Source organism: Salmo trutta, chromosome 21 (assembly GCF_901001165.1).
Source record: "Salmo trutta chromosome 21, fSalTru1.1, whole genome shotgun sequence".
In the NCBI taxonomy this organism is placed as follows: Eukaryota; Metazoa; Chordata; class Actinopteri; order Salmoniformes; family Salmonidae; genus Salmo; species Salmo trutta.
Window position 1 is genome coordinate 43,941,331 of NC_042977.1, and position 23,194 is coordinate 43,964,524.

General features: G+C 41.5%; 2 protein-coding genes across 6 annotated transcripts in view; one reads left to right on the forward strand and one right to left on the reverse strand.

Moving 5' to 3' along the window:
• LOC115157524 (signal peptide peptidase-like 2B) overlaps positions 1–13,397 on the forward strand; it is a 35,462-nt gene extending 22,065 nt beyond the window's left edge. The window contains exons 9-15 of one of the 2 annotated variants that reach the window (XR_003868469.1): positions 728–809; positions 3,290–3,364; positions 4,387–4,449; positions 4,633–4,732; positions 10,251–10,328; positions 10,750–11,000; positions 11,841–11,980. Coding sequence is in view for 1 of the 2 variants with exons in the window: in XM_029705858.1 (XP_029561718.1) it covers positions 728–809; positions 3,290–3,364; positions 4,387–4,449; positions 4,633–4,732; positions 10,251–10,328; positions 10,750–10,910; positions 11,841–11,993 (712 nt within the window). In the remaining variant the exon portion in view is untranslated. Of the gene's footprint in view, positions 1–727; positions 810–3,289; positions 3,365–4,386; positions 4,450–4,632; positions 4,733–10,250; positions 10,329–10,749; positions 11,001–11,840 lie in introns of both variants that reach the window. The other variant, XM_029705858.1, reaches the window with a different exon arrangement.
• Positions 13,398–17,579: 4,182 nt separating this feature from the next.
• LOC115157525 (rho guanine nucleotide exchange factor 18) overlaps positions 17,580–23,194 on the reverse strand; it is a 38,883-nt gene continuing 33,268 nt past the window's right edge. For all 4 annotated transcript variants that reach the window (XM_029705864.1, XM_029705861.1, XM_029705859.1 and 1 more), the window contains 3 exons: positions 21,323–21,524; positions 19,769–19,873; positions 17,580–19,110 (listed from right to left, as the gene is read on the reverse strand). In XM_029705864.1, coding sequence (XP_029561724.1) covers positions 18,944–19,110; positions 19,769–19,873; positions 21,323–21,524 — 474 coding nt within the window. In that variant the 3' untranslated portion in view covers positions 17,580–18,943. The remainder of the gene's footprint in view (positions 19,111–19,768; positions 19,874–21,322; positions 21,525–23,194) is intronic.

Here is a 23,194-nt window from a genome sequence, read left to right on the forward strand (position 1 = left end):
GCACAAAGGGCAAGAAGGTAGAGGCAACAATACATCACAGAAAACAGCCACAAATGTCAGTAAGTGTCCATGATTGAGTCTTTGAATGAAGAGCAGTGTTTGTTGCAGCTCGTTCCAGTCGCTAGCTGCAGCAAACTGAAAAGACAAGCGACCCAGGGATGTGTGTGCTTTGGGGACCTTTAACAGAATATATATATATTTTCAAAGAAGCGTGGATCATCATTATTTAGACCGTAAAGGTTAATGAGCCATATCTGTTTATGGTCAAATAACCTATTTAAAATCATCCATCTACCTTAAGGATCTGTTTGGACAATTTGCACATTCAGATCAAAATTACTGTTAATTAATATCATCACCCCTTTTGATTTTCTTTGCCCATGGGAGAAGTATATTTCACCCCCAGTCCCTTTTCCACACAGCTTCATCTAACATTGCTAAATGAGTTTCCTGTAAACAATAGATATTATATTCCTTCTCTTTTAGCCAGGTAAATACTGATCGTCTTATCTTATTATCTGCTAAACCATTACAGTTATAACTGGCTATACTTATTTCACCATAATGAGATACAAATTTCAAATCTATGTTTGTAAACTCACCATTAAAAAGTATCATAGTGACTGAGTGTCCGTATAGCTGTACTGTGATATTTACATTGCTACTTGAGGCGTTTTGTTTGTGCTGGCTAACTGTTGTTCCTGCCATCTGCTGTGTCCTCTCCTAGGTGGGCGTGGGTGTTACAAGACGCCCTGGGCATAGCCTTCTGTCTCTACATGCTCAAGACTATCAGACTGCCCACGTTTAAGGTGCGTACACCATTTTAATGTTTTATTTAACTAGGCAAGTCAGTTAAGAACAAATTCTTATTTACAATGACGGCCTACACCGGCCAAACCCGGACGATGCTGGGTCAATTGTGTGCCTCCATATGGGACTCCCAATCACAGCCGGTTGTGATAGAGCCTGGATTCGAATCAGGGTGTCTGTAATGACGCCTCTAGCACTGAGATGCAGTGCCTTAGGCTGCTGCGCCACTCAGGAGCCCACCAGTATAGAGATCCTATAATTCTATAGTCTGTATGATTCTATATATACAGTTGAAGTCGGAAGTTTACATACACCTTAGCCAAATACATATAAACTCAGTTTTTCACAAATCCTAGTAATTATTCCCTGTCTTAGGTCAGTTAGGATCACAACTTTATTTTAAGAATGTGAAATGTCAGAATAATAGCAGAGAGAATGATTTATTTCAGCTTTTATTTATTTCATCACATTGCCAGTGGGTCAGAAGTTTACATACACTCAATTAGTATTTGGTAGCATTGGTTTTAAATTGTTTAACTTGGGTCAAATGTTTCTGGTAGCCTTCCACAAGCTTCCCACAATAAGTTGGGTGGATTTTGGTCCATTCCTCCTGACAGAGCTGGTGTAACTGAGTCAGGTTTATAGGCCTCCTTGCTTGCACACGCTTTTTCAGTAGTGCCCACACATTTTCTATAGGATTGAGGTCAGGGCTTTGTGATGGCCACTCCAATACCTTGACTTTGTTGTCCTTAAGCCATTTTGCCACAACTTTGGAAGTATGCTTGGGGTCATTGTCCATTTGGAAGACACATTTGCGACCAAGCTTTAACTTCCTGACTGATGTCTTGAGATGTTGCTTCAATATATCCACATACTTTTCCTACCTCATGATGCCATCTATTTTGTGAAGTGCACCAGTCCCTCCTGCAGCAAAGCACCCCCACAATATGATGTTGCCACACCCGTGCTGCACGGTTGGGATGGTGTGCTTCGGCTTGCAAGCCTCCCCCTTTTTCCTCCAAACGTAATGATGGTCATTATGGCCAAACGGTTCTATTTTTGTTTCATCAGACCAGAGGAAATGTCTCCAAAAAGTACGATCTTTGTCCCCATGTGCAGTTGCAAACTGTAGTCTGACTTTTTTTATGGCGGGTTTGGAGCAGTGGCTTCTTCCTTGCTGAGCGGCCTTTCAGGTTATGTCGATATAGGACTCGTTTTACTGTGGATATAGATACTTTTGTACCGGTTTCCTCCAGCATCTTCACAAGATCCTTTGCTGTTGTTCTGGGATTGATTTGCACTTTTCGCACCAAAGTACGTTCATCTCTAGGAGACAGAACACGTCTCCTACCTGAGCGGTATGACGGCTGCGTTGTCCCATGGTGTTTATACTTGCTTACTATTGTTTGTACAGAGGAACTTGGTACCTTCAGGTGTTTGGAAATTGCTCCCAAGGATGAACCAGACTTGTGGAGGTCTACAATTTTTTTTCTGAGGTCTTGGTTGGTTTCTTTTGATTTTCCCATGATGTCAAGCAAAGAGGCACTGAGTTTGAAGGTAGGCCTTGAAATACATCCACAGGTACACCTCCAATTGACTCAAATGATGTCAATTAGCCTATCAGAAGCTTCTAAAGCCATGACATCATTTTCTGGAATTTTCCAAGCTGTTTAAAGGCACAGTCAACTTAGTGTATGTAAACTTCTGATCCACTGGAATTGTGATACAGTGAATTATAAGTGAAATAATCTGTCTTTAAACAATTGTTGGAAAAATTACTTGTGTCATGCACAAAGTAGATGTCCTAACCAACTTGTGGAGTGGTTGAAAAACGAGTTTTAATGACTCCAACTTAAGTGAATGTAAACTTCCGACTTCAACTGTAATTCAATCAATACACGTAGATGGATCATTGCGTAACAGGGCGGAAGGTAGCCGAGCGGTGGGCAAGCAAACAAAATGTTGCTAGTTCGAATCCCAGAGCCGACAAGGTAAAAAAAATATTTATGTGCCCTTGAGCAAGGCACTTATCCCTAATTGCTCCAGGATCTCCATTGATAATGGCAGTTCCTGGCTGTGACCCCACTCTCCGAGTTGGGATATTACAAAAAAAAAAAAAAAAAAACATTTCCAATTCACACATGCGTATTAATACACACTTGTACATGTGTGAAATAGGACAAATACAAGCACTAACTAAATGATTATATAACATACTGACCATAGAAGTAGAATCACTAGAAAGGGAATATCCCGTTCAAGTCAATGGATATGTGTGTCATTTTAAAGTGGTACTGACCACATTAACTAGCTAGGGCCAGGAGTTGTACTGATGATCATGCATGTGTGTGTTAATGACCAGGAGTTTTTTTCCTGACCCCGTGACAAGCAGTGACCTCTGTATCTAACCTCATTGAACAACATCCATAAGCTGGAAAAGTGGTATTAATGTCTTCTTCTTCCATGTGTTCTGCTCCAGGCCTGCACCATGCTGCTGGTGACTCTGTTTGTCTACGATGTTTTCTTTGTTTTTATTACTCCTCTCTTTACCAAGGTACGTCACAGTGGAGCCCCTCCTTTTAAATAGGAAATATTGATACCTTTTAATTATAAGGCGCTTTTTGTTACAGGATACATTTCTGATATTTTGACCAATTATTGTCAAAAAGCTGATCTGATTGGTCAAAAGACCAATTAGTGAAAAAAGATAAGACTTAGGCGGTGCTATACAGGCGGTGCTATACAGGCGGTGCTATACAGGCGGTGCTATACAGGCGGTGCTATACAGGCGGTGCTATACAGGCGGTGCTAAACAGGCGGTGCTATACAGACGGTGCTAAACAGTGCCTTCAGAAAGTATTCCTTCTTTTCACTCTGTCATTTAGGTTAGTATTGTGGAGTAACTACAATGTTGTTGATCCATCCTCAGTTTTCTCATATCACAGCCAATAAACTCTGAAACTGTTTTAAAGTTACCATTGGCCTCATAACTGAGTTAGGAAGGACGCCTTTATCTTTGTAGTGACTGGGTGTATAGATAGGACGCCTTTATCTTTGTGCTCGAATATGTGTTTTAAATTCACTGCTCGACTGAGGGACCGTACAGATAATTGTATGTATGGAGTACAGAGATTAGTTAGTCATTCAAAAATCATGTTAAACACTATTATTGGACACAGAGTGAGTCCATGCAACTTATTATGTGACTTGTTAAAAGCACATTTTTACTCCTGAACTTATTTAGGCTTTCCATAACAAAAGGGTGTGAATACTTTCTGAACGCAATGTATGTGCTATACATGAAGCAGTAACTAACTGGCTAGATAAACACATTTTCAGTGTTTCCCAAACTCGGTCCTGGGGCCCCCGCTTGGGTGAACTTTTTTTTTCTCCCCCCCTAGTACTACACAACTGATTCAAATAACAAACTCATCATCAAGCTTTGTTTGTTTGAATCAGCTGTGTAGTGCTAGGACAAAAAAACAACACATGCACCTAGTGGGGGCCCCGGGACCAAGTTTGGGAAACCCTGCATTAAGCCACTACCATGTTGTTGTCCTGTGTTTGTCTCCTCAGAGTGGTCATAGTATTATGGTGGAGGTGGCGGCTGGGCCCTCTGACTCCTCCACACATGAAAAGGTACAGTAGGCATCGATTTGATTTGATTAGGTCTCATACGACGGTTGTTCTTTCACTTGAACTGATGTAACAATAGAAGGCTGTAATGATGTAACAATAGAAGGCTGTAATGATGTAACAATAGAAGGATGTAATAATGTAACTAATAGAGGATGCTCACTGTCCTTGCTGGCCTTCCTCCAGCTTCCTATGGTGCTCAAAGTGCCCCGCCTCAACTCCTCCCCTCTGGCTCTGTGTGACAGGCCCTTTTCTCTGCTTGGATTTGGCGACATCTTAGTACCAGGTAATACTACTCTACTATAGTCTACTACTGTACTGTACTCTACTACTGTACTATAGTCTACTACTGTACTATACTCTATTACTGTACTGTACTATACTCTACTACTGTACTCTACTACTGTACTATACTACTGTACTATAGTCTACTACTGTACTATAGTCTATTACTGTACTATAGTCTACTACTGTACTATAGTCTACTACTGTACTATACTCTACTACTGTACTGTACTACTGTACTATAGTCTATTACTGTACTATAGTCTATTACTGTACTATAGTCTACTACTGTACTATACTCTACTACTGTACTGTACTCTACTACTGTACTATACTACTGTACTATAGTCTATTACTGTACTATAGTCTACTACTGTACTATACTCTACTACTGTACTATACTACTGTACTATAGTCTACTACTGTACTGTACTATAGTCTACTACTGTACTCTACTACTGTACTGTACTATAGTCTATTACTGTACTATAGTCTATTACTGTACTATAGTCTACTACTGTACTGTACTCTATTACTGTACTATAGTCTATTACTGTACTATAGTCTACTACTGTACTGTACTATACTCTACTACTGTACTGTACTCTACTACTGTACTATAGTCTACTACTGTAGTATAGTCTACTACTGTACTGTACTATAGTCTACTACTGTACTGTACTATAGTCTACTACTGTACTATACTCTACTACTGTACTATAGTCTACTACTGTACTATAGTCTACTACCGTACTCTACTAATGTACTGTACTATAGTCTACTACTGTACTATAGTCTATTACTGTACTATAGTCTACTACTGTACTGTACTCTATTACTGTATTATAGTCTACTACTGTACTATAGTCTACTACTGTACTATAGTCTACTACTGTACTGTACTATAGTCTACTACTGTACTATAGTCTATTACTGTACTATAGTCTACTACTGTACTATAGTCTACTACTGTACTATAGTCTACTACTGTACTGTACTATAGTCTACTACTGTACTATAGTCTTACTGTACTATAGTCTATTACTGTACTATAGTCTACTACTGTACTGTACTATAGTCTACTACTGTACTGTACTATAGTCTACTACTGTACTATAGTCTATTGCTGTACTATAGTCTACTACTGTACTGTACTATAGTCTATTACTGTACTATAGTCTATTACTGTACTATAGTCTACTACTGTACTGTACTATAGTCTACTACTGTACTGTACTATAGTCTACTACTGTACTATAGTCTATTGCTGTACTATAGTCTACTACTGTACTGTACTATAGTCTACTACTGTACTGTACTATAGTCTACTACTGTACTATAGTCTATTGCTGTACTATAGTCTACTACTGTACTATACTCTACTATACTACTGTACTATAGTCTACTACTGTACTATAGTCTACTACTGTACTATAGTCTACTACTGTACTCTACTAATGTACTGTACTATAGTCTATTACTGTACTGTACTCTATTACTGTACTATAGTCTACTACTGTACTATAGTCTATTACTGTACTATAGTCTACTACTGTACTGTACTATAGTCTACTACTGTACTATAGTCTATTACTGTACTATAGTCTACTACTGTACTGTACTATAGTCTATTACTGTACTATAGTCTATTACTGTACTATAGTCTACTACTGTACTATAGTCTATTACTGTACTATAGTCTATTACTGTACTATAGTCTACTACTGTACTATAGTCTACTACTGTACTGTACTATAGTCTATTACTGTACTATAGTCTACTACTGTACTATAGTCTACTACTGTACTATAGTCTATTACTGTACTATAGTCTACTACTGTACTATAGTCTATTACTGTACTATAGTCTACTACTGTACTATAGTCTATTACTGTACTATAGTCTATTACTGTACTATAGTCTACTACTGTACTATAGTCTATTACTGTACTATAGTCTACTACTGTACTATAGTCTATTACTGTACTATAGTCTATTACTGTACTATAGTCTACTACTGTACTATAGTCTACTACTGTACTGTACTATAGTCTATTACTGTACTATAGTCTACTACTGTACTATAGTCTATTACTGTACTATAGTCTACTACTGTACTATAGTCTATTACTGTACTATAGTCTACTACTGTACTATAGTCTATTACTGTACTATAGTCTACTACTGTACTATAGTCTACTACTGTACTGTACTATAGTCTACTACTGTACTATAGTCTATTACTGTACTGTACTCTATTACTGTACTATAGTCTACTACTGTACTATAGTCTATTACTGTACTATAGTCTACTACTGTACTGTACTATAGTCTACTACTGTACTGTACTATAGTCTATTACTGTACTGTACTCTATTACTGTACTATAGTCTACTACTGTACTATAGTCTACTACTGTACTATAGTCTACTACTGTACTGTACTCTATTACTGTACTATAGTCTACTACTGTACTATAGTCTACTACTGTACTGTACTGTACTCTATTACTGTACTATAGTCTACTACTGTACTCTACTACTGTACTGTACTATAGTCTACTACTGTACTATACTCACCTACTGTACTGTACTATAGTCTACTACTGTACTGTACTATAGTCTACTACTGTACTATACTCTACTACTGTACTATAGTCTACTACTGTACTATACTCTACTACTGTACTATAGTCTATTACTGTACTATAGTCTACTACTGTACTTTACTATAGTCTACTACTGTACTATACTCTACTACTGTACTATAGTCTATTACTGTACTATAGTCTACTACTGTACTATACTCACCTACTGTACTGTACTATAGTCTATTACTGTACTATAGTCTACTACTGTACTATAGTCTACTACTGTACTATAGTCTATTACTGTACTATAGTCTACTACTGTACTATAGTCTATTGCTGTACTATAGTCTACTACTGTACTATAGTCTACTACTGTACTATAGTCTACTACTGTACTCTACTAATGTACTGTACTATAGTCTACTACTGTACTATAGTCTACTACTGTACTATAGTCTATTACTGTACTATAGTCTACTACTGTACTGTACTATAGTCTACTACTGTACTGTACTATAGTCTACTACTGTACTATAGTCTACTACTGTACTATACTCTACTACTGTACTATAGTCTATTACTGTACTATAGTCTACTACTGTACTGTACTATAGTCTACTACTGTACTATAGTCTACTACTGTACTATAGTCTATTACTGTACTATAGTCTACTACTGTACTGTACTATAGTCTATTACTGTACTATAGTCTACTACTGTACTATAGTCTACTACTGTACTATTTTCTACTACTGTACTATAGTCTACTACTGTACTGTACTATAGTCTATTACTGTACTATAGTCTACTACTGTACTATAGTCTACTACTGTACTATTTTCTACTACTGTACTGTACTATAGTCTACTACTGTACTACTGTACAATATCTAACTCCTGTTATCGTATTATATCTAACTCCTGTTATCGTTCAATATCTAACTCCTGTTATCGTATAATATCTAACTCCTGTTATCGTATAATATCTAACTCCTGTTATCGTATAATATCTAACTCCTGTTATCGTATAATATCTAACTCCTGTTATCGTATAATATCTAACTCCTGTTACCGTATAATATCTAACTCCTGTTACCGTATAATATCTAACTCCTCCTGTTATCGTATAATATCTAACTCCTGTTATTGTATAATATCTAACTCCTGTTATCGTATAATATCTAACTCCTCCTGTTATCGTATAATATCTAACTCCTCCTGTTATCGTATAATATCTAACTCCTGTTATTGTATAATATCTAACTCCTGTTATTGTATAATATCTAACTCCTCCTGTTATCGTATAATATCTAACTCCTCCTGTTATCGTACAATATCTAACTCCTGTTATCGTATAATATCTAACTCCTGTTATCGTATAATATCTAACTCCTCCTGTTATCGTATAATATCTAACTCCTCCCGTTATCGTATAATATCTAACTCCTGTTATTGTATAATATCTAACTCCTGTTATCGTATAATATCTAACTCCTGTTACCGTATAATATCTAACTCCTGTTACCGTATAATATCTAACTCCTGTTATCGTATAATATCTAACCCCTGTTATCGTATAATATCTAACTCCTCCTGTTATCGTATAATATCTAACTCCTGTTATCGTATAATATCTAACTCCTGTTATTGTATAATATCTAACTCCTCCTGTTATCGTATAATATCTAACTCCTCCTGTTATCGTACAATATCTAACTCCTGTTATCGTATAATATCTAACTCCTGTTATCGTATAATATCTAACTCCTCCCGTTATCGTATAATATCTAACTCCTCCCGTTATCGTATAATATCTAACTCCTCCCGTTATCGTATAATATCTAACTCCTCCCGTTATCGTATAATATCTAACCCCTGTTATCGTATAATATCTAACTCCTCCTGTTATCGTATAATATCTAACTCCTCCCGTTATCGTATAATATCTAACTCCTCCTGTTATCGTATAATATCTAACTCCTCCTGTTATCGTACAATATCTAACTCCTGTTATCGTATAATATCTAACTCCTGTTATCGTATAATATCTAACTCCTCCTGTTATCGTATAATATCTAACTCCTCCTGTTATCGTATAATATCTAACTCCTCCTGTTATCGTATAATATCTAACTCCTGTTATCGTATAATATCTAACCCCTGTTATCGTATAATATCTAACTCCTCCTGTTATCGTATAATATCTAACTCCTCCCGTTATCGTATAATATCTAACTCCTCCCGTTATCGTATAATATCTAACTCCTGTTATCGTATAATATCTAACTCCTGTTATCGTATAATATCTAACTCCTCCTGTTATCGTATAATATCTAACTCCTCCTGTTATCGTATAATATCTAACTCCTCCTGTTATCGTATAATATCTAACTCCTCCTGTTATCGTATAATATCTAACTCCTGTTATCGTATAATATCTAACTCCTCCTGTTATCGTATAATATCTAACTCCTCCTGTTATCGTATAATATCTAACTCCTCCTGTTATCGTATAATATCTAACTCCTCCTGTTATCGTATAATATCTAACTCCTCCTGTTATCGTATAATATCTAATCTTACTCTCCTCTTATCGTATAATATCTAACTCCTCCTGTTATCGTATAATATCTAACTCCTCCTGTTATCGTATAATATCTAACTCCTCCTGTTATCGTATAATATCTAACTCCTCCTGTTACCGTATAATATCTAACTCCTGTTATCGTATAATATCTAACTCCTGTTATCGTATAATATCTAACTCCTGTTATCGTATAATATCTAACTCCTGTTATCGTATAATATCTAACTCCTGTTATCGTATAATATCTAACTCCTGTTACCGTATAATATCTAACTCTGGTTAGCGTATCTTTCTGTGGCGAGATATCTGCACTGGTCTCTGTTGATCTGACCTTCTTTCTCAGGTCTGCTGATAGCCTACTGTCACAGGTTTGACATCCTAATGCAGTCCTCACGGTTCTATTTCCTGGCCTGCACTATCGGTAAGACCAACACATTTCCATTGTCTTTTTCATAGTCAAAAACGTCATTTGTGTGTAGAGTCTTTTATAACAGCTAGTATTTGTTCCAAACAAGCAGTAACATACCTGCTTCAATCTCCCTCCCCCTTTCCCACTCCACCCACTCTCCCTCTCCCTCCACCCACTCTCCTCTCCCTCCACCCACTCTCCTCTCCCTCCACCCACTCTCCTCTCCCTCCACCCACTCTCCTCTCCCTCCACCCACTCTCCTCTCCCTCCACCCACTCTCCTCTCCCTCCACCCACTCTCCTCTCCCTCCTCTCTCCTCTCCCTCCTCTCTCCTCTCCCTCCTCTCTCTCTCTCCCCCACCACCCACTCTCCTCTCTCTCCCCCTCCACCCACCCACTCTCCTCTCCCTCCTCTCTCTCTGTCCTCCCTGAAGGTTATGGTGTTGGGCTGCTCATCACCTTCGTAGCTCTGGCCCTGATGCAGATGGGTCAGCCGGCCCTGTTATACCTGGTGCCTTGCACCCTCCTCTCCAGCCTGGCGGTGGCGCTGTGGCGCAAAGAGCTGCCATTATTCTGGACAGGAAGTGGATTTGTGGTGATTACCAGTTTGATATGAGTGCCTTCTTCTTCTACGGAAAGAAACATTTCTAGTGTTATGTACCACAAAGTAAACCTAGAATTTAAAGTTGAGTACCGTAACCCCGAAAACAGATATAATCCGCTTCTTCGTTCCAACATGCTGTTTCTGTTTGCTGTCCCCCTGCTCTGCTCCGCCCCTTCCTGTTCTATACTGTCATTTTACTGTGGATTCTCTGCTTTGCTGCTGAGGGCTCCAGGGTCTGTCTGTCACCCGCCTGTATTCTCTCATTGTATTCCTCTGCTCCTAGATAAGTGTCATATTGTCTTAATAGATTGTCCTGTGGTGTTAGAATAGATACTTCTAGGGTCATTAAACACCATTGGTAGGTAGAGTCATGATGAATTCACACATTGACAACATGAATAGTATCTGGTGATGACAAGGGGAGTGTTCTGAACTGTCTCTCACCCATTTTCTCTGAACTGCAAATTGTGACGATGCTTCTATAAGCTACTGGGTTTGAATATGGTGTGAAACGAGGTGCTCTGAAGCAATTTTCCTTCCTGAGAATGTTTTTCCCCTCTGTGTGTCCGAGGTAGCCTGGTCCCCAAATATGTTTGTGCTGTATGGCCAACCCAGGGCACCAGTTTTATCTGAGGTGTTTTCTAGCTCAATGTACAGCCATACCTCTGCTAACGGTCTACCTGGCTGGCTAACACATTCCTCCAGTCAGTGGTGATTCTAGTGAAGGACAACAACCACATGATAGAAAAACCACCAAGGCTTTATTTAAGCCGATTGATCCACTTGTTGAGAGGAATGGCTGTGTATTTTGTTGGCATCCTGCATAAACAATCTTATCTGTGTGCCTATTGTTGTCAATAGTCTGTCTCCCAGACTTGTTCCACAGTGGTCTGATGTATCCACTCTGTTTATATCTCTCAGCCTCCCATAGTTCTGCAACCAATCAACTGTATGCAAACCCCAGGACCACCCACAGAGGACCCCCTCACCAATCCTGAGCCACAAGGTCCTGATGCAACCAATCAGAGTGAGGACACTCCCCTTCCAGAGAAGGAGGCCAGCAAATCAGAGTAAAGGACTTCTAGGATGCCAATTTCTTATTCATTTCATTTTATTTTTGACACATAGGATCTCAATGGAACGCTATAAGTTCTTAACAAATTATAAACATTTCAGTGCACTTGGTGTGAAAAAGGGTAAGAAAAGGACTGACGGGAGAGAGGGAGGGCACTCAGCCTACAGTGGCAGTTCAACGTGTCAAACACCTTGGGGTCAGCAGGATCAGCTCTGGCTAGGAGTCCTGGATGATGCGTTGTAGACTAAGGTCAAAGAGCACAACATACACAGCCCCGACTGCGACCTACGCTGACTTAACGCCCCTCTCATGAGCTTTATCATCCCGTCACATAAAATAGATGTTCTGTCTCCAAACTCTCCTGTCCTCCATTCTTCAGTTGATAATTTATCCCAGCAGTCCTACGCAGAATAGCAGTCTACAAACTCCACAACTAGAAGATCAATGTGTTGCAGTCCTACATCAGAAGCTCTGTCGGTCAGCTTATTCCCATTTTTTTCTTCTCCTTTATTAAGTACCATGAAGAAGAAGAACCACACTATGGCCTGTCCCTCTGTTTATGAAAGATGACTGAAGTATCTACCGTACATACCCTTTATCATGTGGTGCTATCATGGATTCTCAACTACCTAAAAGGTATAGAATGATTATTGATTTAGGGCATCGAGGGGGCGGTTTCCTTGTGGACTAAAAAGCAAGCTTAATGGAGAATCTCCATGTAAATTGTTATAAATCCTGGATAAAAGGCTTAATCCGTGTCCGGGAAACCTTCTCCAATAGTTTTTTGATTGGTTTAAATCTGACCTTTTGACCTTTTGTTTTTGCATGCTATGGGTTTGGTTTAGACCAGGCTGTCAACAATAGTGTGTGGTTTATATAGTAGCTTACACACTGTCTTTATATAATACTAAGGGTGCAACAGTTAATGTTGTCCACACCGTTTCTCTAGTAGATTTTGTGGTCCCATTTTCCATTAGGTGTAAAACCCATGTATTTATGTGCTAGATACATACAGTAGTAGATATGTGTAATTACATTGTAGGCAGCTAGGTTCAAATAGTACTTAAACATGTTTAACAGTTTTTAGAGTTGTAACTAATTAATTACACTAACTACTTACTGGTATGTAACTACCATGTGAACACATGGGTTATAAGGAGACCTAATGTAGAGCAACCGATTTTGGTTATATAATTCATATTGTCTTAATGGGGTTTTGGCCTTACTGGTGTCCATGGTTACAATTGGAATGTCTCTGTGCATAGTGCTTTATGAAGACAGAGTACTGTATTCAAGTGTTAGTTTGTTTCTTAATTAAACTATGATAAGTGATACTTTTTGTTGTTTGGGGGGGAGGGGTGAAGTTGTGTCATGATAATAAACTCAGCAAAAAAAGAAACGTCCTCTCACTGTCAACTGTGTTTATTTTCAGCAAACTTATCATGTGTAAATATTTGTATGAACATAACAAGATTCAACAACTGAGACAAACTGAACAACTTCCACAGACATGTGACTAACAGAAATTGAACAATGTGTCCCTGAACAAAGGGGGGGGGGGGTCAAAATCAAAAGTAACAGTCAGTATCTGGTGTGGCCACCAGCTGCATTAAGTACTGCAGTGCATCTCCACCTCATGGACTGCACCAGATTTGCCAGTTCTTGCTGTGAGATGTTACACCACTCTTCCACCAAGGCACCTGCAAGTTCCTGGACGTGCTCAATGGGATTGAGATCTGGGCTCTTCACTGGCCATGACAGAACACTGACATTCCTGTCTTGCAGGAAATCACGCACAGAACGAGCAGTATGACTGGTGGCACTGTCATGCTGGAGGGTCATGTCAGGATGAGCTTGCAGGAAGGGTACCACATGAGGGAGGAGGATGTCTTCCCTGTAAACGCACAGCATTGAGATTGAGCTCCTTGTCATTGCAGGCAGTCTGATGATGCTGTGACACACATGACGGACAGTCCACCTCCAAATCAATACCGCTCCAGAGTACCGGCCTCCGTGTAACGCTCATTCCTTCAACGATAAACGCGAATCTGACCATCACCCCGGTAAGACAAAACCGCGACTCGACAGTGAAGAGCACTTTTTGCCAGTCCTGTCTGGTCCAGCGACGGTGTTGCCGGTGATGTCTGGTGAGGACCTGCCTTACACAGGCCTACAAGCCCTCAGTCCAGCCTCTCTCAGCCTATTGCGGGCAGTCTGAGCACTGATGGAGGGATTGTGCGTTGTCCGTCCTGTCTCCCTGTAGCGCTGTCTTAGGCGTCTCACAGTACGGACATTGCAATTTATTGCCCTGGCCACATCTGCAGTCCTCATGCCTCCTTGCATCATGCCTAAGGCATGTTCACGCAGATGAGCAGGGACCCTGGGCATCTTTCTTTTGGTGTTTTTCAGAGTCAGTAGAAAGGCCTCTTTAGTGTCCTAAGTTTTCATAACTGTGACCGTAATTGCCTACCGTCTTAACAACCGTTCCACAGGTGCATGTTAATTAATTGTTTATGGTTCATTGAACAAACATGGGAAACAGTGTTTAAACCCTTTACAATGAAGATCTGTGAAGTTATTTGGATTTTTTAAAATTATCTTTGGAAGACAGGGTCCTGAAAAATGAGTTTCTTTTTTTTGCTGAGTTTATAATCAATTGTCTCAATTCTCCAGTGACTTTTTATTTTATTTTACTCATTACATTTGCTAAATATTTTGTGTGTGCATCCCAAATGGCATCCTGTTTCCTTTATAGTGCACTACTTTTGGACCAGGGTCCATTTGGGACGCAACCGGTGCTTGACTTGGGCAGGAGCTCTCCGGAACTGAATACCAGCACCTCAGATGTTTCTACTGTTTCAGTTCCTGCACCTCTGATAGAAAATTAGGTTAAAAGTATTGTGGAGTTCCCACACCTCAATATAAACAGTATCGGTACCTATACTAAACAAAACATTCAATATTTAAAGTGTTGGTCTTGTGTTTCATTAGTTGAAATAAAAGAAACCAGAAATATTTCATACACACAAAATGCTTATTTCTCAAAAAAGTTGTGCACAAATTTGTTTTACGTCCCTGTTAGTGAGCATGTATCCTTTGCCAAGATAATTCATCCACCTGACAGGTGTGGCATATCAAGAAGCTGATTAAACAGCATGATCATTACAGGTGCACCTTGTGCTGGGGACAATAAAAGGCCAATCAAAAATAATAATTTGCAGCAAAGAAAACAAGTGATAGACAACAATACAGAAAAACGAATGAAATAAAAAACGGTGTGCAGATGTAGGCTTATGAAAACCACACCACGATATACAATACATATGTACAAAATAAAAAAGATTTGTTAAAACAGATAAAACCTACTAATTATAAATGTATAAAGAAAGTGATCAGTAATCATGAAAAATGTACAGTTCTGACACACAACGCAATGCCACAGATAAAGTTGAGGGAGCGTGCAATTGGCATGCTGACTGCAGGACTGTCCCCCAGAGCTATTGCCAGAGAATGTTAGTTTCTCTACCATAAGCCGCCTCCAATGTCATTTTTAGAGAATTTTGCAGTACGTCTAACCGGCCGCACAATCACAGACCACATGTAACCACGCCAGCCCAGGACCTCCACGTCCGGCTTCTTCACCTGCGGGATCATTTAAGACCAGCCACCAGGGCAGCTGATGAAACTGAGGAGTATTTCTGTCTGTAATAAAGCCCTTTTGTGGGGAAAAACTCATTCTGATTGGCTGGGCCTGGCTCCCCAGTGGGTGGGCCTATGCCCTCCCAGGCCCACCCATGGCTGCACCCCTGCCCAGTCATGTGAAATCCATAGATTAGGACCAAATTAATTCATTTCAATTGACTGATTTCCTTATATGAACTGTAACTCAGTAAAATCTTCGAAATTGTTACATGTTGTGTTTATATTTTTGTTCAGGATAGTTTGAGCATACAATATAGCTCAGTATTTGCATTATTTACTTTATACTGTCTTTTTTGCTCATCTTTATTAAGGGATCCAATAATTCCGGACCCCACTGTATATTCCGTAGCTAAACAAAGTAGATGTTTGGTTTTTGTTGTTCCCGTTCATTTCATTACAGCCACGAGTCCATAAACACAGGAAGGACCTGGTCAGTACTGGAAATATAGGTGGTGTTCCCCTGCATCAACCAATGGTTGTGTGCCAAGTCATCGACTGTGCCGTCAGGCACCACATTGCTATAACATGCGGTTAGCTGATGCGTAAAATACCTATCAAGGCGTGAGATCTGGCATGTGTCAACAACACACGAGTAGAGAAACACCCCTGTTTTAACACTGCTAAAGGTCAAAGGTTAGGGGTCAGAGATAAGAAGTCAAGAGTCTTGACGGAAGAAGCCTTTTGGTTAGGGAGAGTGCCCTGTCAGATTCATCCGCACACTATTTTGCAGCCGATGACATGAGATATTCACCAGGGTTATTTGATGTCGTCACCAGGTGGTTTTTAAACATCTGAGGAGGAATACGCCAAAATAAAGAAACAAAGCATTTCATCCTCTGCATGGCTTCATCATTGGCAAACTCAGAATTATAGTCACCATTCTTCTTCTGTTGCTAATATAAAACGTTCAGTTGGTGGTATATGACCTGGCAGTAGCTAGAGTTGTACTGCAGCTGAATATGAATGACCCTTTTCATTCTGGCCCCGTCTCAAATAACACTCTCACAGCAGTCAGACTCTCTAGCCTTCTCCCCACAATGTGTGCCTGCCTTGCTGGTGAGATGAGAGCCAAGGGAGGCTCTGCAGTGCTGTGTGAATCATAAGTTCTGAATGGAGAGTCTGTCTGACTGGGAGAGTCACTCTGGGAGCCAGAGGAGACTTGATCAGCACTAACGGGCAGGACCAGGCAACCAGGTAGTGACAGGGCATCAAGTCTCCACCGGCTCCCGGAGTGACTCTCCCAGTCAGACAGACTCTCCATTCAGAACTTATGATTCACACAGCACTGCAGAGCCTCCCTTGGCTCTCATCTCACCAGCAAGGCAGGCACACATTGTGGGGAGAAGGCTAGAGAGTCTGACTGCTGTGAGAGTGTTATTTGAGACGAGGCCAGAATGAAAAGGGTCATTCATATTCAGCTGCAGTACAACTATAGCTACTGCCAGGTCATATACCACCAACTGAACGTTTTATATTAGCAACAGAAGAATGGTGACTATAATTCTGAGGTTGCCGGTCAGAGGGGCGTGACCTCTGACCTCATCCAAGTGTTTTGAAGCGAGAGGATGTAAGGAATCAAGGAAATACAATTGAGATTCACCCATTGAGGGTCTGAACTGGAGGCAAAACATACACAACTAACTATTACAGGACAGGCTACTGTTCTATTCTGGTGGGGGACGACAGAACCGCTTTGTCCTTGCTCTGCTTCACTGCTATTTCAAACTGGACATGGGATGGGAGGAAGTGAGTCATTCGGAGGTGACATTGAGGCCGGGGATTCAATCCGATTACGCCAATGCAGCTTTTAAAGGAAACTATTGGATTGAATCCCGGCCTGACTTGACTGAGCCCTCATTCTAGAAACAAACAGGTAAGGCTGATTACAGGCATCATAATTCTTTTTTATTCCTTCCATCTGCTGTGGATGGGAACCACAACAATTCACCAGGACATCAACATCACAGCAGAATGTCCAGACCAAATATATATAAACATATATTTAAGCAATAAGGCCAGAGGAGGTGTGGTATATGGCCAATATACCAGGACTAAGGACTGTTCTTATGCACGACGCAACACCGAGTACCTGGATACAGCCCTTAGCCGTGGTATATTGGCAATATACCACAAACCCCAGAGGTGCCTTATTGCTATTATAAACTGGTTACCAACGTAATTAGATCAGTAAAAACAAATGTTTTGTCATATGTGTTCTAATTCTATTCCCAGACAGTGTTCACTGGAAACTGTGTAACCATGAGCAACATACTTCACAAATCCTTCCAAACATCCTCCCGATAGAAAACAACATTGTTCAAAAAATTCCTTGGTTCCCGGAACATAATCTTTTGACAGTTACACGATGAGGAAAACCATCCGGCAAAACGATTTGTCTCTTGTTCAAAGTACACACATAAGAGAGTTCTAACATTTCACTCTCACACACAAGCTTTCCTGTCGTAAAACTAAACTAAAACTTGACTGACAACAATCTATGTTGATATGGTGTGGAGAAAGCTGTCTGCGTTCAACAGTCCACAAAAATGTCATGAAACCCTCTCCTGTATACTTCATAACAAAAATCACAAAATGGCATAAACCACAGTAGAATTGCCATAATTTAGTACAGTAGTCATTATTATTCACAGTGTTAAAATACACCATCATTCCCATACCATAAGGGCTCATTTCCCAGACACAGATTAAGCCTAGTCTTGGACCCAAAAAAATTTTTTTAAATGGGAGAATCTCAATTGAGAATCTTTCTTAGTCCTGGACTTAGCTTAATCTGCGTCTGGTAAACTGGCCATAAGAGTTTTACACCTCACAGCTAAATGAACATTTACTTCCATACATTCTATGACATGAAGAAATAGAATACGAGGAACAGGTCAATTCAGATTAAAAGGAGTTTCTTACGCGCTCTGAGATAACGTGCTTGGCACCTCAGATCTGTAAACAATTAAAAGTAATAACCAGCTTCCTAACATGAATTTAAATCATCTTTAAAAAGGCTTAAAAAGATAAAGACTTGAGTTTAGAGACAAGCACTCAATAAGTACCAGCAATTAGAAAAGCCCAATCACTAAAAAAATAAAATATATAAATCACATCTTTACTGTGAACAGAGAGCTTTGGCGGGCCAAATATAATCACTCGTGGGCCGGTTTTAGCACATGGGCCGCCAGTTTCAGAGCCCTGGCATAGGGCCTATTAGTTAGGGTTTTGGTCTCGCCCTGTGTCCTTACAGGTAGATAACGTGTTCCTTGGTTGGTTTGCTTGCTATGTCTTTGGGGAAGGGTGGAGGGGGAGGTGGAGGTTCGGGTGGAGGGACGTGGCTCTGGTTATTACTCCTCATGCTGCTGCTGGGCTTAGCGTTGGACAGGGGCTCTGGAGGACTGAAGAAACAATCTGAAGAGGCATAAAAACATACGGTTAAACTTAAATCATTGTGCGTTAATTTAGTTCCTGAGATGTTAAAACAGTAAAAATCAGACAATATGTATCTGGAACTCCCAAGGTTTTCGTCTTAGATGATTGGTAGGTCCAGTGAGAGCTGTTACCTGATTGGTAGCATCAACGAGGGCTCTTACCTGATTGGTAGAATCAGCGAGGGCTCTTACCTGATTGGTAGAATCAGCGAGGTCTCTTACTTGATTGGTAGAATCAGCGAGGGCTCTTACCTGATTGGTAGAATCAGCGAGGGCTCTTACCTGATTGGTAGAATCAGCGAGGGCTCTTACCTGATTGGTAGAATCAGCGAGGTCTCTTACCTGATTGGTAGAATCAGCGAGGGCTCTTACCTGATTGGTAGAATCAGCGAGGTCTCTTACCTGATTGGTAGAATCAGCGAGGTCTCTTACCTGATTGGTAGAATCAGCGAGGTCTCTTACCTGATTGGTAGAATCAGCGAGGTCTCTTACCTGATTGGTAGCATCAGTGAGGGCTCTTACCTGATGTAGTTTCTGTGAGGGCTCTTACCTGATTGGTAGAATCAGCGAGGGCTCTTACCTGATTGGTAGTATCAGTAAGGGGTTTTACCTGATGTGGTTTCTGTGAGGGCTCTTACCTAATTGGTAGTTTCTCTGTGGGCTCACAGTCTTCTTCCCTCTCAGACTCTGGCTCTCATTTCCTGTCACTCTGATCGGCACCACCTGAGACATTTCTATGGACGCTGCAGGAGGAAAGACAACACTGCATCAGAACTATGGAGATCAGTGGAGGCTGCTGAGAGGAGGATGGCTCATAATAATGTCTGGAACAGAGCAAATGGAATGGAACACATAGAAACAATGTGTTTGATACCATTCCAGTGATTCCACTCCAGCCAATACCACAAGCCCATCCTCCCAATTTAGGTGCCACCAACCTCCTGTGGTGGAGATATACGCCCACTGCTTTAACAGATCATAGAAAATATCAATATGGGGTAAATGTTATGATTTCCCCTAGCACAGTTGAGGTCAAGAGGAAAGAGTAGGACTTCACAACAAGTGCCTCAGTACATGACAAATAAACGGAAGGTTTGAGATTATAGGAGTGCCGTATACAGTTCTGACCTGCGCCATGTTCTGACCTGCGCCGTGTACTACTGAGCCGTGTTCTGACCTGCGCCGTGTTCTGACCTGCGCCGTGTTCTGACCTGCGCCGTGTTCTGACCTGCGCCGTGTACTACTGAGCCGTGTTCTGTTCTGACCTGCGCCGTGTTCTGTTCTGACCTGCGCCGTGTTCTGACCTGCGCCGTGTTCTGACCTGCGCCGTGTTCTGACCTGCGCCGTGTCCTGACCTGCGCCGTGTTCTGACCTGCGCCGTGTTCTGACCTGCGCCGTGTACTACTGAGCCGTGTACTACTGAGCCGTGTTCTGTTCTGACCTGCGCCGTGTTCTGACCTGCGCCGTGTTCTGACCTGCGCCGTGTTCTGACCTGCGCCGTGTACTACTGAGCCGTGTACTACTGAGCCGTGTTCTGTTCTGACCTGCGCCGTGTCCTGACCTGCGCCGTGTCCTGACCTGCGCCGTGTCCTGACCTGCGCCGTGTCCTGACCTGCGCCGTGTTCTGACCTGCGCCGTGTTCTGACCTGCGCCGTGTACTACTGAGCCGTGTTCTGACCTGCGCCGTGTACTACTGAGCCGTGCTCTGACCTGTGCCGTGTTCTGACCTGCGCCGTGTTCTGACCTGCGGCGTGTTCTGACCTGCGCCGTGTTCTGACCTGCAGCGTGTACTACTGAGCCGTGTTCTGACCTGCGCCATGTACTACTGAGCCGTGCTCTGACCTGCGCCGTGTTCTGACCTGAGCCGTGTTCTGACCTGCGCCGTGTTCTGACCTGCGCCGTGTTCTGACCTGCGCCGTGTTCTGACCTGAGCCGTGTTCTGACCTGAGCCGTGTTCTACTGAGCCGTGTTCTGACCTGCGCCGTGTTCTACTGAGCCGTGTTCTACTGAGCCGTGTTCTGACCTGCGCCGTGTTCTACTGAGCCGTGTTCTGACCTGCGCCGTGTTCTACTGAGCCGTGTTCTACTGAGCCGTGTTCTACTGAGCCGTGTTCTACTGAGCCGTGTTCTACTGAGCCGTGTTCTACTGAGCCGTGTTCTACTGAGCCGTGTTCTACTGAGCCGTGTTCTGACCTGCGCTGTGATTGCGCTTGTGGTGGGACCTCTTCTTACTGCTCTTCTCCTTGCCCTTGTTGCCGAGGACAGCCAGCTTGGTGGGTATCTGCTGTTGCACGGCCCCTGGTTTGTGAACCACCTGGTTGGTTGTGCTGATCAGGTGGATGGGGAACTCCGTTTTAGCGGGCCCGGGGCTGATGCTCTCCCTGCGAGGGGGAACCTAAGATACGATAACGTAAAGTTATGAATATAACTGTAAATGAACTACTGTAAAATGAGTTACAACACACAGCTATGGAGATCTAACTGGCAAGAGTGTTGTATCGAGTGCACCGAATGGGAACTTTACTGTCCATTTACATGGAAATTCAGCATGCAAAATACACAATATCAATACACTATTGAACAACACGTACAATAGAAAAACACTGGGAAGTGAGCACACATTCACGTAGTTGGTTAGGGTTGACAAATACTGGTAACTTGACAAAGTACTATTTCCTGATTCCAGGAATCCTCTAACTGGGATTTCTAGAAAACCATGGAGGTACAGTGCATTTGGAAAGTATTCAGACCCCTCGACTTTTTCCACATTTTGTTACATTACAGCCTTATTCTAAAATGGATTCAATCTATTTTTCACCTCATCAATCTACACACAATAGCCCATAATGACAAAGCAAAAACAGGTTTTTAGAAATTTGTGCAAATTTATAACAAATAAAAAACTGAAATACCTTATTTACATAAGTATTCAGACCCTTTGCTATGATACTCGAAATTGAGCTCAGGAGCATCCTGTTTCCATTGATCATCCTTGAGATGTTTCTACAACTTGATTGGAGTCCACCTGTGGTAAATTCAATTGATTGGGCATGTTTTAGAAAGGCACACACCTGTCTATATAAGGTCCCACAGTTGACGGTGCATGTCAGAGCAAAAACCAAGCCATGAGGTCGAAGGAATTGTTGAAGGTCCCCAAGAACACAGTGGCCTCCATCATTAAATGGAAGAAGTTTGGAACCACCAAGACTCTTCCTAGAGCTGGCTGCCCGGCCAAACTAAGCAATCGGGGGAGAAAGGCCTTGGTCAGGGAGGTGACCAAGAACCCGATGGTCACTCTGACAGAGCTCCAGAGTTCCTCTGCGGAGATGGGAGAACCTTCCAGAAGGAGAACCATCTCTGTAGCACTCCACCAATTAGGCCTTTATGGTAGAATGGCCAGACGGAAGCCACTCCTCAGTAAAAGGCACGTGACAGCCCGCTTGGAGTTTGTCAAAAGGCACCTAAAGGATTCTCATACAATGGGAAACAAGATTTTATGGTCTGATGAAACCAAGATTGAACTTTAGGAGGAAACCTGGCACCAACCCTATGGTGAAGCATGGTGGTGGCAGCATCATGTTGTGGGGATGTTTTTCAGCAGCAGGTACTGGGAGACTAGTCAGGATCAAGGGAAAGATGAACGGACCAAAGTACAGAGATCTTTGATGAAAACCTGCTCCAGAGCACTCAGGACCTCAGACTGGGACGAAGGTTCACCTTTTACCCTAAGTACACAACCAAGACAGCGCAAGAGTGGGTTCGGGACAAGTCTCTGAATGTCCTTGAGTGGCCTAGCCAGAGCCCGGACTTGAACCCGATCATACATCTCTGGAGAAACCTGAAAATAGCTGTGCAGCGACACTCCCCATCCAACCTGACAGAGCTTGAGAGGATCTGCAGAGAAGAATGAGTGAAACTCCGCAAATACAGGTGTGCCAATAAAGTACATTTACATTTACATTTACGTCATTTAGCAGACGCTCTTATCCAGAGTACTGAGTACAGGGTCTCAACACTTATGTAAATGTAATATTTCAGTTGAATTTTTTATAAAATTTGCTAAAA